Below are 21,015 nucleotides of genomic sequence, written 5' to 3'. Positions count from 1 at the left end.
GGAGTGTATGCATTCTTTTGACCCTGTCTGGATTAGAGAAAATCCTAAATAAATTAAAACTTGTGCATTTCTAATTTTTTAAAGTCATTAAAGATGTATGCTGTAATATAATTTTACCCTGGAAAAAGAACAGTTTAAAGAAATCATTAAAAGCCCAGACTTACCGTGACATTAATGCCCATAATAAATATATATAAAGCTTTGACTCCAATTGTACATCTAACCGGTAAAACCAAAGACCCTGCTACCTAGGGCTGGGCTATATCATACCGTTCACAGTAATACCGGTGTAATGCTGGGCAACGATAGGAAAACGAAATATCGCGATAGAAAATGGGTAAAACACACATGTGCAGTGCTTTTGTTTACATACGCACATGGCGGCAACGCAGAATGAGAAGAGCGAAAGTGGATCATTAAATGAAACGGATGAACCAGAATTGGTTTGTAAAAATGCTGCAACTTCAGTGGTGTGGAACTGGTTTGGCTTTCATCCGTCAGATACACAACAAAGCACTATTTTTGGTAGAGCATGCCCTCGTTATTACCGTGTTTTTTGGAAAATACGGCGCACTTAAAATCAATCCTTTGATTTTTCTGAAAATCGACAGTGTCCCTTATAATCCCGTGTGCCTTATGTTTGAATTCTGGTTGTGTTTACTGACCTCGAAACGATTTTGTGTCGTACACGGCGCTCGAAACTCAAATGTTTTAGTACGACTTTGCTAAGCTACGAAGCCGCACCGCTTGATGGATTGTCGGAGCATTACGGCTATCGTAGGCAGGAGCCCCGCGGAGTGATACGTACTGTGCTTCAACATAATGTTACCGTATTGTGTGTGTATAACCTCTTTTTAAGTTTTGTGGATATTATACATGGTTATGCTGAGGATATGCCGGCCAATCTCCACTGGAAATGCCTTTTGGTTAAACTGTCAGCAAGGAATTTGCATTTGCACTGTTAATTTTTTATATAACTTTAATGCACATAAAAAACAGCTGCTTGTTTAAGTGAAAATACATCGATTTTTTGGGGGTTTTCTTTGCACTACTAAAGTTGAGGAGTTGTAAAGTATTTTGTCTAGTGTCAATTATATCGTCAGTTATATCATTATTGCAAATTTTCAAATGTATATCGTGATAAATATTTTTGGTCATATCGCCCTGCTCTACTGCTACCTAAAACCCACTTGATGTTGTCCTCCCAGAATTAATAAAAGGTTGCAACCAAAGAACTATTTTGCCTGAACACCTTGGGAGTTAAGTTTCTTCAGTAGATGAATTAAAATATACAGCCTTTACTGGCTAATGTTAGCATAAGCCTTTTTATTCAGCCGGCATCTAGCAAACAATAAATCATACAATGTTTTACAGTCAAGTGGAACAACCCTGACCCGTATCACTCCCGTGATAATGTGACAATTCAACAAACAAACAATACATGTATTTTAATACACAGTGTATGAATCTTATTTACCAATATTCTATTACTGTATGTGGCAATTATAGTCGTCAGTTTCGACGATCAGTATTTGTGTAGCAGTTACTCAGATCATTAGTTGCACTTTATGAGAATGGAAGCTTGTCCTTACAAGGCAACTGTGACCGTGTCAGTTCGGCCAAACTGTTGAACTTTATGAAGCAGCACAGGTACTATTATCTCCTCCAATTCATCATGCAAATGACAGAGAAAAGGGAGGAGGGGAATCTACACCAGGCCATGAGAGAGATGGACAGAGATGAAGTGAGACAGGGGTTGAAACACAGGAAGTGAGAATAGGATGACCAGAGTAATTTCCCACTTTTAACACCACCATTTACCTTCTTCACCCTATAACACACGCTGAATATGAAATGCAAAAATCACAGTTCATTTACTAGCTTTTAGCTTTGATTTTCTCTCAGACTTCTATGTGTTGCCAGTAATAACAGTGTATTGTTGTTAATCTAGATGCATATGAGTGATTTACAGCCTGAAATTGCTTACCTGCCTGCTCCCTTTTTTGTCCTGATTGACGGACTGATGGAGTGATTGAGATCTTCTGGCAAAGCAAATAGCAGTTGACCTGAAATAATTTGCATAATTCGTGGTCTGCCTAGAATCACTGTGATTTGTTGGCTAGTCTTTAGAAATAGATGGAGATAGATTAATGCATTTCCTTCTCGACAAGCCACATTTGAACAAAACAGAAAAAGCTGCTTCTGTCAGAAAGAGTTGGATTTTGTTTTTATACTATAAATAAAGACAAACAACGGTCCTAATCTTGGAGGAATCTATTAAATTTGTGATTTATTGCTCTGGTTGCAGATTCTAAATCAAAAGAACTACAAATGTTGCACCATTACAACCCTGTTGGTGTTGCATGCCAGGAGTTTTTTTTAATATACTGTATACAGACTGCAGAGTACATTTGATTAGAAGCCACAGGGTCCTGAACTCTGACTTCTCATTCATGTTGATTTAAATTTAACACAACAACTGAATAAAATAAACCTGCTGGATTTGCCAGGATGTGCGGTACAGGCAGGAAGTACTGAAGGATGAAGTGTATGGCTGCTGCCATTTTCAAGTTCATGAACAAACGAAATCACTCCAACTAAAATGTAATGGTGGTGTTTTATGTGATGAATGTGGGAGCATTCCTTTTATAAAACACAGGAGTACAGGAAAGATACCACACAAAACTACAAAAAAAAACCCACGAGTGACACTGTGAACATACACGGATAAAAAAAATAGCATGACATAAAACTAAACATGTACTTGATTTTGCTGTATGAATTTATGTGCATAAGGCTGCTTTTCCCTCTCCAGTTAGATTGAAATGGGCATAAATATATTAGTTTGCAGTGCAGTTAATACTTAATAGACCTTTTAACAGAATGGATGACAATGAACACATTGTGTCACATGGGCAAAACCCTCCAAAAGCACCAGAGCGTTTGTCACTATGAACAACTGCTACATGTGGCTGTGGATATTCATAGAAGCTGTACCATTAATGTAAAACATTTGTAGCGCTCACACTTTAAAAGATCTCATAAAGTACTTAATACTTGATGATAAAATGAATGGATAGTTATCACTAAAACTAGGAAACTGCGTGTGCATGTCATGTATGTCCATGACTTGCACAAATTCTCACTACTACCTAATTCTTTTATAGAAACTGGATGATTTGTGGACTATCATATGCATCTGGTTTCAGGTTTTGCATTTGAACTGTTGCTTAATAGCATTACACGTGTATTGTTGAAAAATTAACACTGAGACAAGTTAATGATCTAGTTTACTCCATGCATTTAAGTGTCATTGTAAACTGGAGACACTCTCAAGTTGATTATGAGAGTCCAGTCAAGTCAAGTCAGACCAGAGAGGTGTACTAATACTAGTTTTGTAGAGGAAGGATTTCACAAAATTTTAAAACCCCATTGACTTGTATCACAGTTGCGGTTATTAACTTTTTCTGTCAAGCAGAGCTTCGTGCTTCTGGCTCTGTGCACACTCACATAAAAATGGGCCATTGGTGGGTCACATGACATTTCTTCCACTCAAAATAATCTCTGTGAGTGCTGCTTATTCCAAGCAGAGACATTATCAGATGATGATGATGATAAAAATCTATAAAGCCCATAAAAAAAATCTAAAAGTAAAATGTAACTGTCGCAAATAAGAGACGAGACTAATGCTTCAGAAAATCATTAATCTGGCGCTTTAGCCCACAGAGCAGTAAAATAAACAATTTCAATGCGAGTTAATCATTTTATTGCTGAGTGCGCTCTCAGCACTGCTGTCTGTTTCTACGGTGTTGGCTGCACATCAGACTTCTGAAACTTTAAACTGGATACGTTTGAACATTAAAGGTTACTGTCCCATAGCCCAATAAAGGAGACATGGAAATTTGTCAACAGATCAAAGTGAAATTACTTTCATTCACTGAACAGGTAATATTGGTGTGTGTTCTGTCTTCTAGTAGCTGCAATTCCAGCAGTGTAAAATAGACTTAGCAGCAGATTAGGATCAGTTATAAGGGCATTTATACATTTTTGGCATCGCTAAATTAATATATGCACCTTCCTGTGATAATGTGGTGTGCACTTCATTTGGTGGTGGTTTTAGTAAGGTGTGGCTTAACAACTTCCACATATAAAACAGATTTGCCCAACAGAGAATCTATAATGCACTTAATGTAAAACATGCTGTAAATGAAATGTTAAAGTTACCACTATGACTTAGTCAGGTGAGACAGGAGCCTCTTTCATGATACAACCCCCCCCCCCCCTCCCACCCCCTCACCCCCCACCACCCTGATTTTAAGACACTAATCTCACTTCATAGTACACCCCTCAGGTCTGTTCCATTAGGATTCAATCAGTGTTTACAGCTGGCAGATAAAGTCATAGCGTGTGTGAAATTTAGAGATTCTAGTATTAATAAGTATAGGAAAGATTTTTAAACAAGATTTAATATTTATTATCATGGTTGCTTAGGATACACTAATGCCTGGGGGCACTGGATCTGGTTTGTGTGTTTTTTCATAAAAAAGTAAATGGGGCTTTTATTAACCTCAGCTGTAGAAGGCTGGCAGTTCTCTGTTTTGAAAAGTAGATGTACGAAGTTGATGCTTGTTGTGCTGCCGTGCTCTTGTTAAAGTTGTTTGAGTCACACAAACTTAAGTCCTTTCATTTTTTTAATTAAAAGCACCCAGCATTTCGCACCCACACATACCTATCATTTCTCAACAAGCCTTTCAGTCATCACTCAACAATAATTAAGTGTGCTGTATAGTGGACTCCGTTAGTTATTAGGTTTGGAATGCATCTCAGAATGTGCTTCTTTTTTCTAGTTTTCAATTAGCCCCCAGTGTATAAATAGTCCTGCCCTCTTTGTCAGGCTTTCTGTGAATGTACCTGTTGTGTCCTACCTTTCACAAGCTCTTGTTTGTCCCCGCTCAAGTTGCATTTGTTTGGATAGCATTTAAAAGCTTTCTGTTAACTGTCAACTTTGCCTCCTTACCTTAACATTGCAATCCGCACACTTCATTGTTACAACAAGAATGATTAAAGATAATCACTTCAACAAGTCCTGCAACTAGGGATGCAACGATACCAATTTTTTCAAACCGATACGATACCGGTACTTGGATCTGAGTACTTGCCGATACAGAGTACAAAAACCGATACTTCTATCACACACACAAATACAATTAATTGGAAGACAGGTTTTATTATATTCCCTGCCGATAAAAAATAAAATCTTAATAAAAATGACCACAAAAATTTCAAGTGAAAAATAAGCACTTCTGTTAAATTATTGCAGAGTCTCCACATTGTAATTTTACAAAATATCACTGAACTATTGGCACTGTCTGGGCGGTTGGGAATTTCATATCGCAGCTCGAGTATGCTGAGAAGACGGTGCAATCCTATGTTTTCCACAGCCGGCATTGGCTGGTCATCCAGAGCGATAAAATGAGTCAGAGCCTCTGTTATTTTAACTGCCCGTGAATTTTCTCTTGACATTTTTCATCGCTTTTCCAAAACCTGAGTTAAAGTTGGCTGTTCCGGTCCACACTGCTGAGATTTTGTTTAGCCTAGCTACAGCAGCCTCCAGTTTCTCTTTTTTATCTGGAGTCGCCAGTCTCACTCGTCTAACCCTGTGCCTGTTTAGCGCGGGATGTCCCCCTAGTGGCCAATCTAAAAAACTACAACAGAAATAACAAGCCACCCTTGATTAATGAAATAAGTTAGTATCGGTTCATGGTATCGGTTAACTTTTACGAGTATGAGTACACACACATTTTACAGTATCGGCCCCGATACCCGATACCAGTATCGGTATCGGTGCATCTCTACCTGCAACTATTTTATTTGTGCAGTAAATTTTGATTAAATTATGCTGCATCTCCAACTCATTCCAGCTGTGGGATATGGATAATATAATTAATCACTGTGTACTTAGAGGCTTTGATGTGCCTCATCAACCACTTTTTCTATTGCAGCATTCTAAAAATTGGTTCTCATGATCAGTGGGATACCACAACTTCAAACAAGATTGTTAATGTTTTTTGATTTATTACTGCCCATATGGCTTACTGACAGCCTTCTGTGGGTTTAGATAAAGTTAGAGCCCTGAATAGAAGTTAGAGTGGACTTGGAAGATAATTTTTACACTGTCACACCTTCATAAATACTAACTACAAACTCACAGAGGAAACAAAAAGCACGAAGACACCAGTTCTTTAAAATGCTTTTTCCCAAAGAATTCCCAAAAGTTCCAGAGACAGTCCCTAAGGATGACATTGCATCATTTTGCCTAAATAATCACCTTGTATGGAGCAGGGCCGATGGATGGAATACTGGTTTATTGGATTTTATGGCTATAATATGATTGTATTGGCTGTCTAAAATCAATTTGAACCAGAAGAAAAAAGATGGAAGCTCTTCAATAAGCTGTCCATCAGTGACTGATTAAGGACACTGAGGCTACACATGTGAAATGAAACACTGTTATTAAAGCTGACTTTCTACTCCCTCTTCAAAATAGCACATATTTAAATTGTAGTCAAGCATGTTCTGTTATAGGTTGCTAACCTTATTTGCCTTTAGCGGTAAGTAATAGTAAAACACATCAGATATGCAGCTGCTCTAATTGCCATCACAGCAATTTAGTTACATTGGGAAATAACAACTTCAAAGAAAAGAAAGCCAAAGAGAGACACAGAAATGAAGAAGTAATAAGTAAATAACCAATATTTTGTGACTTTTTAGTGCTTTTCTGCCCAGAAATTTTAGCTAAAATATCACAATTTATTCTAGCTGCTTCTATAAACCATCAAGCTTTATGCAGCCTTAACCAAATCCAATGGCTAAAAATCATTACAAAGTGCATTCGTGGATGTTATACATTCATTTGGCATCAATTTTCATTGATCCAACAGAGTGTTGATTGATCTTCAATGACATTCATGCAGAGGCATGCCTAAATGTTGTATAATAGGTACTTTTGAGTCAAAGCATTAAAAGGCATTGAATAATCAGAGCCAGGTCAATATATTCACCCCTGATCTGTGACTCCTTTCCATAAGTATTGATCATTAAAACCACAGCGTGGCCGTGGACGACGGAACCACAACTGGAGATGTTTGTAATTCATCTGTTGGAGCTGTTACAGTGAGGACAACACAAAAACAGGACATGGCTTGATATGCACATGCTGCAACATAGCTGCACTCTTGTGCACAAGCTAACATTTACTGTAGTCTTCCCACAGAAATTTGGCCAGGACCCAGAATCAATGTCAGACTGAATGCTGTCAACAACTTTGCACCAAAGGTGACATGTTTAAGCTCAGTCAAAGTCTTCCACCGAGTGTTTCTCCATTTTTAAAGTGCCATTCAAAGTAGTAAAGTCACTTTGATATTTTCTACTACTGCCACATCTTCCTTTTTCTTTCCTGTATTTTCCCTCATCCACTGCGGCGTGCACTGCTTCGACAATACTTTAATCAGCTGCTCCACTGCTCAGTGAGCTCAGAGCTCCTCTGTGGCCTATATGTCCTTGTGTCACACACACAGTCTCATTCACCTAAATCACTGCACTGCCATTTTCTGACAGACACATTCTCACATCACATAGCTGAGTGGAAACATGAGCTGCCCACTGCTCTCAGGGCAGAAGGTGAAAACACACACACACTCGCACTCGCACACAGTTCAGGCACATACTCTATACTTCATCTTGAACAGCCTCTGGCACAAACGGCCGACTTGCAGCATTTGGAGATTCCATGTTCATTTTCAGTCAGGGAGCTTGACCCAGGCCTCTGAGATTGTAATCAGTTATTCAAACACATAATATGGAAACAAGGCCCACAGAGGCAATCTGCCATTTCCTCATGAATTCACCTCACAGTAGACTGCATATGTTAAATGTTAAGTCAGAATATGCCTGTCATGATTTCCCCCTATGCTTCAGGGACACAGCAGTTTGCAGCTGCTGACCTCTGAGGTTCCCTCACCCATACCTGACCTGGCAGTGACTCACCGATCTCACAGCTCTCTCCAGAGAACCCCTGAGGACAGTAGCAACTGTAACCATCCCCTTCCTGCAGGCAGCTTCCACCATGGAGGCAAGGATTGGTCTGGCATGGATTACTCTCCACTGTCAGGAAAAAAAACAAGACGAGGGAGAAGTTAACTGAATTTATCAGGTATCTTTCTATAGATAGAGAGCATTCTAAAAGTGTCTTCACAAACTATAACAGGCAATGTGCCCCTATTATGCCTCTGTCATTACCCTTACAGAGCTCATTTTTTGGCTCCTCTCTGGCAGGGACAGAAGAAGAGCATAGGCAGACAGTACGTAGAGCTGTCTCAGACACTATGACTTTCAACAAGGTGACGGATTGGCTGTTGTTGTGTCTGTCATGCCCCTATTTATCATGAATGATAGTAAACAGGGGCCCACCAGAAAGACAGCATGCTAAGTTGACTGTCCCACATCTCAGGTCTTACTGATGAGACAAGGTCCTCATAAATTAGCTGATCATACTCCAGTCATCCATACTGATGCAGGAACCTAGTTCTATGGCCCATTAGTGAGTTGCAGAGAAGGTAATAAACGCATTTTACGTTGGTGGGCTATAACTCCTGTGCCTTTTCATGGGAAATGTTTTGGCAGATGAACGGTGGAGATTGAGATTAACTTGTAATTATTGAACTTATATTTTAGTATGGGACAGAGGGAGGAGAAAATTTTGACAAGGACAGTTAGAGCACAGAACGATCATCAGGATTTTTTATTCTATGTGCAAAGGACTATAGGGAACTGCCTAGATTAAGTGTCTTTTTATTATCCAATCCTGATAGGATTGCAGGCCCTGACACAATCTGTCAGGGCATCTAATACACTGCATCTTCTCCATAATAACACCCAGGCTCACTTAATGATGTATGAGCATAGAGACGCTGTGCACAACACAGAGCACACTTGGTCTAAAAGTGTGGGAACACTTGCATTGGTGGGTGCGTTACTGTCTTTATACATGTGCACATCTGGAAGCATATGCGTGCGAATATCTGGATGTTTCTCTGACCCTGACTCATTGCATGCACACGAGATATAATGTGGCCGCGTGTTCAATTTTCTGTGAAACATGGTGATAAACTCCTGCTGTTGCAGAGGGGCTGCTGTTGATACAGCGGGCAGGGGCAATGATGGAAATGCTGGCTTTGAAAATACATAAAAGTGATTCGCCGAATGAGAAAAACCATTAGAGACAGGCTCATTTCTTAATTCAGTAGCGGGGAGGAAAAAGCAACACTGTACGTGATTTGAAAACATACATTGCTTAAAGGTTAATGACGTGCTGATGGAAATGGGGAAATCTCTAAGTACTAGTAGTGTGTGACAAAGTGAAAACACACTTAGGATATGGGCAATTTGAAGGCTTGGTTGGGTTTGAAAATGTCGGGTAAAGAAAAAATTGCGGAAACGAAGGAAAGAGGTGAAGGACAGACACCTTCTGAGTTGTTATCTGTCTATCAATTCATCCACCGTGGCTAAAGGTAAATTGGTAATGTGGAAATGGTGGTTAGCCGCCATTCTGTAAATACCAGTGCACATGTAACACACATGCATTTAGCTTCACAGCGAGTGACTTGAAAGTCAATAATGTTTCATACTTCAAATAAAAAAAAAAATAAAAAAGGAGAAATGCATAGAATTCTTTTTAATGGAAAATTAGGGATAAATAATCAGTAGATGAATAGTAGTGACGATAATGTTTTTATTTCAGCTCGGCACAGATTCTATTGAACTTTATTCTCTTGACCTCAGATGCAGACTAGGCAGGGTTTAGCAATAGAGAGAAGTCATAGTGCCTCAAAGCTAATATTAGCTTAACCCAATTCCAATTAAGTTAGGATGTTTTGTAAAATTTAAACAGAATGCGATGATTTGCAAATCTTATAAATCCACATTTAATAAAAAACAAAATGTAATTCATTGTAAAATCTACTTTTTTACATTTTACATTGTATAATATAAATAAAACCATTAACTGGAATTGGGGGTGAAGAAAATGTCCTTCGCAATGCTGCTGTGCAGTGTTTGAAGGTATCAGAATCAGCGAGATACCCTTATGGTATGCACTTCAAATATAATAGAGCTAATAAAAATAATTGTGTAATTCCCCATAAAAAGTATCGTCTGCTCGTATTAAAACCAAATTTATATGCTAAGGTAGAGATCAACCTGGCTGAAGCAAGACTTCAAGTATACAACTTTAAATTAGAGCACCAACAATTTACCGGTTGGCCCATATTGGCTATATGTTGTTAGTAAATGCCTTTCAGTATCAGCATCTATAATTGCTGATAAAGCAAAAATTAAAAAAGTAAAGAAGATACAAGACACATCCTTAAACTATTGTTAGTGCTGATGTTCCATAGTTTGAAGGTAGAGACTTTCTGCAGTTTCCCTGTTGGTAACACAGTTTGGAACGCCTCAAAAAACAACAACTTGCTGATCCCAGCAGAGATCGGCCGAGTATTAATGGAAAAATAAACATGCAAGACAAATGTTAGGGAAATCTGTTTATGTTTCATATGTTTGAAAGAAAAAAAGACAGTCTAATATGTTGGAGTTTTAAATATCTACATGGCTTCTTCGACAAACCTCTACGTGTTATCTTTTAAATGTTAACATTTAAGTTGCAATGAAATAAACCAATAGTCTCTTTCCCACTTTAATAAACTGCTTGACTCACACTTACTCAAACGTTACCACATGCTGCCAAAGATAAGTCTAACATTTGATTATCTCTGTCAGTTTTTGGGCATTCAATCAGTTACACAAATGTCTCAAGTCTTGACTGGTGCAGTAGAAAAGGCAGCGATGCACACAAAGTAACTGGCAGCTGAGGACCAGGTTATCAGTGAAAAAGGCTCCAGAACCCAAAAGGCAAACTCCTTATGACTATACCCCCATTCAGTCAAACCACACAGAGTATGACTATAGCTTTGGCTTGCGGTGCTGTTGGAATTAATGTCGCACAAGGCTCTTCTTTGCAATCGTGAAAAATTAGAGTGACAGATCTTCAAAAGTAATCCATAAGCTCTTTAAGATATCAGTGAATGGCATTGCCAGCTGATAGGAAAAATTAGAGCAAAGCTTGTGTGTGGCAGCTGTGTTTATTCATGTATGTGGGAACGTATGCATTTATGCCTTAAAAACCTCATAAATGAATTCCTATTGGTTCAATTTTTGCCACAAAAGAAATGATTTCTTGCTATAATTAAAGTAGTTCTAGCAAAATTGCATTAATAATGAGTTTAAAAGGACTTTTCCTCTACCAGCAGTGATAAATGGTGGCAGTGCCGTCTATGGTAATACACAGACAAGGAGCTGAGCTGTAGCAGCAAAGAACATTGATCCAATCTGCAGACAATTAGTAACGACTTATTACACACAAATGAGACCGTGTTCTTCACCATCTGTCCACAAACAATAGCCTGCAGACTTGGTGCTGATATCATAGGTATGGATTGTGTGAGTACAGGAAAGTTTCAGTACGCATCAAGGTTCTGCTTGAATGTTTAAGAAGATACAAAGCCAGCCCATTGCATCTAGTACACTGTTAAAAAAAAAATCTTAAAAAAACTGTAATATTCTGGCAGCTGGGGCGCCAAAATACTACCGTAAAATAACCGAAAATAACTTTCTCATAAAAATACGGTTATTTCCAGTAATGACAATACAGTTTGTTGCGCTAATTTTACATGGGATCTTGCCTTTTCAAGTGATTTTAAACATTAAATTAGGAACATGTTAATGTGATTAAACAATGAAATTATCTATGAATAGGAAAAAAAACGAATCCTAAAAAAACATGTAATATTCCGGCAGCTGGAGCGCCAAAATACTGCTGTAAAATAACAGAAAATAACTTTCTCATGAAAATGCAGTTATTTTCAGTAATGAAAATAGAGTTTGTTGCGCTAATTTCACATGGGATTCTGCCTTTTCCAAGTGCTTTTAGACATTAAATTAGGAACATTTTAACGTGATCAAACAATGAAATTACCTATAAACAAGGTCAATGAATGTGGCAATATGAATAATAATACGTAAATGTACAGAAATATACAGTTAACTTAAATAATAATGGATCGCATGCCCTGGGACAGACTGACAGAGGCGAGGCTGCCATATCGCACCATCGGCCCCTCTGGCCATCACCAGTAGGCGGTAGGTGAAGTGTCTTAACCACGGACACAATACCGAGAGTGTCCGAGCCGGGGCTCGAACCGGCAACCTTCTGATCACAAGGCAAACTGCCAACTCTTGAGCCACGATCGCCCTAAAGAGCAATGATAATAATACTTATTTGATGTTACACAAGCTTATAGGAATCATGTTATATACTTTTCCACACACTCATCCCCCCTCCCTTTCCAAACGCCTTCGACGCTTATTCCCTTCTGATGCTGACGGTGGATCAAGGAGACCAGCGCACAGGCTGCAGGCCCGGATGTACTGTCTAAATTGGCTGTCTCTCACCCTTTGCTTGTTGCTTGTCATGTGTTTCTTTGGTGTATTAAGAGTTTTTTCATGTGCTATGTGCAGAGGTGTTTTTTTCTGTTCTCAAACTGATCTCCCTGTTGGAGCTCAGTCTGGGGGGAGTTATTTTTTTCCTCCTTATCTTTCCTCATGTGGTGCATTTTCCATTGTTATACCTCTCTGACCTGTCTTCCCCATGTGATGTTTTGTGTAATGTATGTATGGTCGGAGGGTATGACGGCGCCACCATTGCGTGCAATAGGTCGGCAGCCTTATGAAATTTCCCCTTGTGGGACTAATAAAGGTATATCAAATCAAATCAAATCAAAAGCATTACATTTGAATTCAACAGTTCAATCTTTCAAATAACGGACAGATATTTGTGAAATCATGATACATTTGTGAATGTATTTTAACAATCTAAATATTAGGGGTGCAATGATTCACAAAATTTACGGTTCGGTTCGATACTTTGGTGTCACGGTTCGATATTTTTTCGATACAAAAAAATGTTCATGGCTTTTTAATTTGTCATTTATTAAAATTATAAATATATATTTAAACTCAAAAGTACAGTTTTTAAATTTAATGTTGCTGAAACAACAAAGTAATAAAATAAATAAATCTGTCTGACCAAGGAATCACTCATCTTTGGAAAAGAGAGTTTATTACAGAGAAAAGGCTCTTTCCAAAATAAAAGCTATACTATACGCTTCTTCTGGGCTATATTCTCAGCAGCATATTAAACATATCAGGTCCCCATAAGGAGAATCATGTGCTAACGGCTGTCTAAATGACTCGGGTAAAGTTTGTAGCATGCGTGCTTGTTGTTTTTGTCTGCTTCCACTTGTCTTTGCACTAGGATGATGTCAGTGTAAATGTGCAGTCATATTCGTTGTGTTCCCACTAGTGCTGTCAGCGTTAATCTCGTTGAAATGACGTTAACGCCACAACACGGCAAATCTCCGTTAACGAGCTACCACGGATCGCCCCTTGTGTGGGGCTGGACGGCCACGAGCTAACTGTGCTAACGCACTAGTTCCCACCAATGTAATTGAGCATTGCATGGCACATCCGACATACTGTTTTACTTTTGTCCATGACGGGCTTACCTTCAGGGTCATACGTCACATGAAAACCAAAATAGTTCCAAACGCCAGATCTGAATGAGGGTGGGGGAGGTTCAATTTGCCATGTTGCAAGGAGAGCTTAACTTCTGTCTCGCTAGTAGTGATGGGTCGTTCGCGAACGAAATGGCTCTTAGAGCCGGCTCTTTGAAGTGAACGATGCGAGCCGGCTCCTTATTGGGAGCCGTGAGTTGTTTTTTTTTTTTTTCTCACCCTCTCTCTCGCCCTTTTTTCCGCTAAACTCCGCATGCGCGGCCTGTACTTGCGCTGGGCAGAGGGGGGAGGGGCGTTAGTTACACTGGCAGTAGCACAGGAACAGAGCCAGAGAGAAAGAGAGCGAGGGACAACAATGTCACATTAGAAAGGTATAGTAATCATTCACTATTTTCAGTTGCAGATGATAAAGGATTCAGAAATCATGCAGGCCCATATGACAGAGAATGTGCATCTTCTTTTTGTTTTAATATTTTAATCTATATTTAATTGTGTTGTGGTTTGCAGTGTTTTGTGTTGTTTCACGTTAAATTTGTTTAAAAGGAAAAAGCTGAAAATTGAAATAGTTAAAAGTTTAAAATGTAAATTGTTGTTTTTTGTATTATATGATTTATTTATTACATTTTATGTGGAGTGAATAAATAAAGTATATTTATGGTGGACCTTAGAGATAAAGCACGTACAAACTCCAAAACACGTACAAACTCCTAAGCATGTACAAACTCCAAAACGCGTAAAAACTCCAAAACACGTAAAAACTCAGAAGCACGTACAAACTCCAAAACACGTAAAAACTCAGAAGCACGTACAAACTCCAAAACACGTAAAAACTCAGAAGCACGTACAAACTCCAAAACACATAAAAACTCAGAAGCACGTACAAACTCCAAAACACGTAAAAACTCAGAAGCACGTACAAACTCCAAAACACGTACAAAAGACAACAGAAGTGCTCCAGGTTTCTAGGGCGCAGTGTTGAGCTTTTGTTACCTAGTGGCTACACAAGCCAGGAAGTATCAACAACCGGATTTGGTGTGTGGTAGTAACAGGTAAATGAACTTTTTTTTAAAATTATTTGAATAAATATGAGTGCTTGTCTATAAATACACAAACAATACACACATGTTTTCAATTGTGTAATTTAAGTGATCTGGGTAGCTCTGTTTTGGAAGTTCAGTAAACGCTAGAAATGTGTTTGTACGTGCTTTTTGGAGTTTTTATATGCTTTAGAGTTTGTACGTGCTTTGTCTCTAGGGGCCATATATAAACACATATAAATAAAACCACTTTTTTTACATTAGTAATTCCTTTTCTGCATAATTTTATATTATTGTTAATGATTAAATAATTAAAGCAACAAACAACCTGAAGAGCCGGTTCGGAGCCGAAAGAGCCGGCTCTTTTTAGTGAGCCGAGCCGAAAGAGCCGGATCTCTAAAAAGAGCCGGAAATCCCATCACTACTCGCTAGCTTGCCCTGCGCTCAGTGAATCTGCGTTCGACTACTCCGCCTAGGCTGCACTGTCGAGCGCAGATCCACTGAGCGCTCAACACAGACAGCATCGTCAGAAGGAAAGTTGATAAAATAAATTAAAAAAAAATTATTGTTCGATACATATGCGTACCCAACCGAAAGCACTGTATCAAACGGTTCAATATCGATATGAGTATTGTTGCAATTTACATTTGAAATGTGAAATCACAGTCTATTTACGTAACTTTAATGATATTCTAGAAGAACAGAACAAAAATGTAAAATGCACAGTAAAGTACTTTTATATTAGGATTTTTTCCTACAGTGCAGCCATACCCGCGACCTTGTAGTTGTTAGTTCACATTCATTGGCCGATGCTTAGCGTCATGTTATTATGTGTCCCAACATCCAATGGCATGTCACATGGTTTTCACGGCCACACCCTCACCCCAGGTGCAGAGGCCTATTTCTGTTCAGGAATGTTGTGAATACTTTGAGATTTGTATTAATTGCAATTCCTACCTCTACATTTATTTTTTAAAATATAGAATTAGCACAGCGTGGCCGTGCAATGTTTTATAAGGTTTTTTTTGTTTGTTTTTATTCCTATTAATTATATTTTCACTTGTTACCTCTGAATTATTGAATCAGACCTAGATGACATGAAATTTTCAGCAAAATTATCATTCAAATACTCCTTTAATTATTGATTATTCTCATTAATTTTCGATCATTTTATATGTTTTTCCATAGTATTACATTTGAATTTAACAGATCATTCTCTCACATAACAGACAAATATTTGTGAAATTATGATACGTTTCTGAATGTATTTTTACAATCTAAATATGCATATGTACTAAAAAATATATTGAAAAAACAAGTAAATTGTGTTTTACTATATTTACAGTGATGTTATGTTATTTTACCTTTGACATGTAAAATCACAGTCTACTTATGTAAATTTAATGATATTCTAGAAAGACAGTACAAAAGTGTAAAATATACAGTAAGATACTTTGACATTACTATTTTTTTGGAACAGTGTACTTGTGGGCATGTCTGTACACGTATATTAACTGCAAGTTATTATATAAGTGGAAAACAGTTTTTAAAAAGTATGAGAGGGAGGAGATAAAGCCCCTGGTCCGTGACACAGATGGGAGGAGAAGACACAAATTCACATTTATTAAAGAGAAGCACAAGTATGAGAAAATGCCAACTAGAGAGGGACAGAAAGCCACAGAGAGAACTATCATACATTTCTTCCTCTCTTAATCCTGCTAGCTTATGATTAATTACACACTGGTCTTTAAATAGGTCGCTCCTTCTATCCTTTCTGTGTGTCTTTCTCCTTCTGTGCCAAAGACCGAAGAAGAAAGATAGGAGGCTAGAGTCTGAAAAAAGACAAGGGGAAAGATAGAGAAACTTGTCCCTGACATAGACACACGGAAATAGGCAGATACAGCAAAAGAGAGACATTTTCAGCCTTGCAGGGTTTCAACTTCCAGGGCTAAGGTCTGCGGTGTGACACAAATTCATACTCACAAAACAGATAATGTAAAGTCTTCATCCCTGACAATGAGCAGATATTGCAACATCTCTTCATTCCTCTGCAGAGTTTTATGAAATATGTTCTGCTGGGTGACATTTTACTGCTCCATTGGGTCATCTTTAGTTTTTTCTAAGCCTCTCAGGAGAAAGATTATCTTAGCGTCGTGGCATATTTGGGAAGCTACTCCTCAATGTGTGCTCGTACACACACAGGATTTAGAATGGACCATAAAAGAGGATTGCACTCGGGGAAATGTCTCAAGTCCTATGAAGTCTGAGGCTGAGTGGTTAGCAAATTCGTCTGAATGGAAGCCTGCTGAAAAGGTTGTGCTGACAGAAACACGGAAGTCTGCATGAATAAATGTGTGACACGCACACCCACACGTGGCAAAACTGCACACATATGCACTTACATTTACTGTATATACACCTGCTTATCACCCACCATTTAGCTGTGCTTGGACTCAGTGAACCTTGTAATAGCTTTGCTGAGACACAGATCATACCTCAGCCTGTTCAAGTGTTCCCCCTCTCTGAGTGTGATAAGCCATCACCTAGGCCCAAGCAAGAGCTGGCCCATAAAAATTTTATGCTACAATACATCCCGAAAAGGTACCGAAGCACACAGAAATGTTAGAGCCATATGAATGCCAGGGCTAAACTGCAAAGTATGGGCTTCACTAGAGTTGTTGTCATCACTGTGGCAGCTCATCTGTGTGCGCAGTGTGAAATATTTATATAGTCACATGTTCAATGGCCACCGTGAACATCTATTTTATCACAAGTTCATTTTTTGTATATGAAAGTGGCAACATCTGTGCTGTATAACTCCAAGAATTCCCCACACTTGGGGAGTGTAGAATTTAAAATAGAGTAAAATACGCAAAAAACTAGAAATGTTGAAACAATGCTGCGGACACGCAAGAAGAAGAGGGCAAAAACGTGACTTCCTGGGGATGTTTCAGAAACGATGTGCACGTCAAAAAATTAAAAACAATGTTTTTAATTTTAAAATGTTTTTAAAAATTAAAAAACAATGTTTTTAATTTTTCTTCTTCTTGAATTAAAAACAATGTTTTTAATTTTTAGGTGCAGACTTGCTGAACTTCATAGTCACACCTTTTATGGTATACAGACACACAGGAAATGAGAAAGCAATGAAAGCCCATTTAACTTTTAGGGATCTCACACCTTCTAATCATTCTTATCTTCTCCTTAATACTTCTAGTGTTTGCACAGCTCAGCATTGAGTACTAGGCCAGATTGTATAAAACGAGAAGTGCTCTTAAAGATAATTAGGTGCGGCATGACTTTCCCTGATGAAAAATACACCCATTGTAAAAAGTTGGCTCTACTGTCTGCTCTGCCAAAGTCTACGGTTCAGTCAATAATCCGTATGACCTATATGACTTCAAATTTCCATCTCGCCTCTGACAGGAATGACATAGAGACTCACATGTCTGAACATTAGCCATGTATCAGTGTCCCCTGGGCAGGAAAGTCACTCGGTGCATATCAGCCACAATTACTGCCACTGCAAGCTGAATACACACTGGGGAAATATAAAACCGCTTTGTGTTGAAATATAGATAACATGTCTCTCTAGCACAGAGATGCAGACCCCAACGCAATCTTAGATTACTTCAAAGTGATTGATTTACAGAGGTGAGCTACACAAAGGTGGAAAGGGAAGGGAAGAAAGTGGAAAAGGGCAGAAGAAGAGATAGAGTGAGACAGAGGTTAAGTTTACTTGTGGGTAGTGCAGCTCTCGCCTCTTACTGATGTCGGTGCCCCAACCGTCAATTTAATGCACCCAAGAGCTGTCAGTCTGCAGTCTGGAGCATTACACTAAACTTCTCAGGCCTACAAGTTAAGGGATCATGTACACAACAGCCAGTCTCAACTCCCTAGGAAAAAGCTTCTTCCTGCTCTCCCTTTACCAGTCTAAAGCAGTGGTACACAAGATATGTGTGAAGACTGGTAGAAGAAAATGAAATATGGTTTAACTGAATGCAATTCATTCCATCCATCCATCCTCTTGTATTTATCCAGTTTAGGGTCATTAGGGAGCTGGAGGCTATCACAACTGTGGTTTTCAGGTTTTAAAAATAATCTTTGTACATCCTCTTTCTTGGTGAAATGCTATATAATTACAATATTTTCACTTCCTATTGGTTACTCTATTAAAACAAGTGGGGATTTAAAAATATAATCTCATGGTTTTAACGAAAAGTCGGTTACATCTGTGCTACAAGCTGAAATGTAAATTTTGCACTTTACTCTTGCCAGCTACCAAGCTATTGCATACAACTATTTTCAAAACATTCCCTGGTAGACCTGTTCTGATCGTATGTACTTGTGTAATTTTACCATTGACCCCAAGCTCAAATACCAATTTTGTTTTCAAATGGCATTGACTTTTGTGTGGAGGATCATTGGTGGTAAAAAAAAAAAAAAAAATGCTGGATCTCCAGCTATGACTCAGAAACCAAACAGCAGTTTTTGCTTCAAAATTCTACTTTTTTCAAAACTTAGAGTGATGTGTCAAGTCAAGGGCTGGGACCAGGACCATTCTTCGCTATTTTTTCAACTTTCAAGATGTTGTGCACCTCCAATTTGTCCCTTGGTGAGATTATCAAAACTGACTTCTTGTGTAACATCCTGTGGAACATTCAGCAGAAAAAACCTGACCTGCTGCATATACCATCATTTTTTAATCATACCAACAACTTCTGCTTAGTGTCTACCTGGGAGGCAAATGCCCCAGTGCCCACACAGAGAGGCAAAGGTGATAAACAGAAGACATTTCAGTGTACAGAACAGATTCAGTGTAATACACCCTAACTGGTGCAAGGCAATATAGCAGGACTGCCCGTGGCAAACCTAACAACAGAAGCTGCTTAGTAAGCTGCTTGAACATACACAAAAAAAATGACCTTGAAGGGACAATGAACGTCTGAACGTCTAGTGTTGTTGTCCATTTGACCTCCAGGAACAGGCCAAAATGTGGTTGTTGTGGACGTTTTTTCAATGGCAAACTTCGACTCATTATAGAGATTGTTTTTATACTGCTTCTGAAGGCTCTGTAGTCCCATGTGTCCAAAGAGTGGAGGGCATGTTTCCTGTACACAAAAAGTTATGTGTGAAGGAATGCAGTGATCCGCGGACATCTCCAAGATTTTGTGGGCTCTTAAGCTAAAACAAAAGTGAGCAGCTGCATGGTGGATTTCGACCAGATACGTCCCCAGCTTCTCACAGACAGTTTGCAAAATGTGCACATCGATAAAGACTGTCGAGCAGATAGTCCAGTTCATACATACACTTGTATAAACTCCATCGCAACTTCTCTGTCCTGCTGCCGATCACAACAACATTGACTTCCTGTCAATGGAAAATTGTACTTAGTAGTCAGTATAATCTATAAGTTTGCATATGGTAGAATACTGCATGTAATCATTTGTGTTTAGAAGTATATAGTTGGTGGCATATTGAAAGATTGTCTCATCCCAGGAGGTCTGTAACATTCCAGGGTGTTCTGGCGTTCACCCCCACATCCTAGGAGCATGGGAAAGGTTGTACCTTGTCTTAGTGTTTTATGGTAGGATTAACGTAGCTATGTAAGTTTTAGTCTAAGTGCCTTTTTTACATATAGATGAACTGTTGGATTTTCCAGACCAGCAGGTTAAGGGAAGTCGTTTATGGGGTCACACTCTGACACACACACACGCACACACATACATATACACATCCACATTCCAATGTAAGGAACAAGCCCCCACTGAAGTATATAAATAAAGACCAGGGCAGTCATCAGTGCGAATCTTGGAGCCTCACTCTTGTGTGTGAGCTCTGGAGGCTGCCCTTGCTAGCAAGAAAATCTGTGTGTTTCTCCTCTCTGATTCTCTGCTGAAGAAGTGTTTTAGAATATATCTCTTAACACTTCCTCTTTCAAAGCTCTTCACAGTAAAACTCTTTTAAACTTAGTAAACACATTGTACTCCTTCTAAAAGGAATTTCAAAACATTTTTCTAAATACTAAATACTATTATTATTTTACATTTTAACATGGATCTCAACGTTTTTAATCTTTCAACACATTTTAATAAAGTTTTAGCCTGGTTACAAACAATTAAGTTGATTTATTCAACAAATAAATAAACCAATTAAGGAAAAACAAGAAAATGTAAAATAAGCACAAAAAATACATGTGCTGAATAAATAAATTGGCCAACACGTAATAAATTGTTTTTGTTTATAAACAATCTGTTCTTTTGTGTTATTTTTCAAACAATAATGTTGATATT

The 21,015-nt window shown here is 38.5% G+C and overlaps 1 protein-coding gene across 3 annotated transcripts in view; it reads right to left on the bottom strand.

The window, feature by feature from the left end:
• The window catches only part of ncanb (neurocan b), a 202,129-nt gene that overhangs the window by 84,867 nt on the left and 96,247 nt on the right, over positions 1-21,015 (bottom strand). For all 3 annotated transcript variants that reach the window (XM_085152483.1, XM_085152482.1, XM_085152481.1), the window contains exon 10: positions 8,047-8,163. In XM_085152483.1, the coding sequence (XP_085008609.1) occupies positions 8,047-8,163 (117 nt within the window). The remainder of the gene's footprint in view (positions 1-8,046; positions 8,164-21,015) is intronic.

Source organism: Neolamprologus multifasciatus, chromosome 23 (genome assembly GCF_963576455.1).
Source record: "Neolamprologus multifasciatus chromosome 23, fNeoMul1.2, whole genome shotgun sequence".
Lineage (NCBI taxonomy): Eukaryota > Metazoa > Chordata > Actinopteri > Cichliformes > Cichlidae > Neolamprologus > Neolamprologus multifasciatus.
This window is presented reverse-complemented; position numbering and strand designations above follow the sequence as displayed.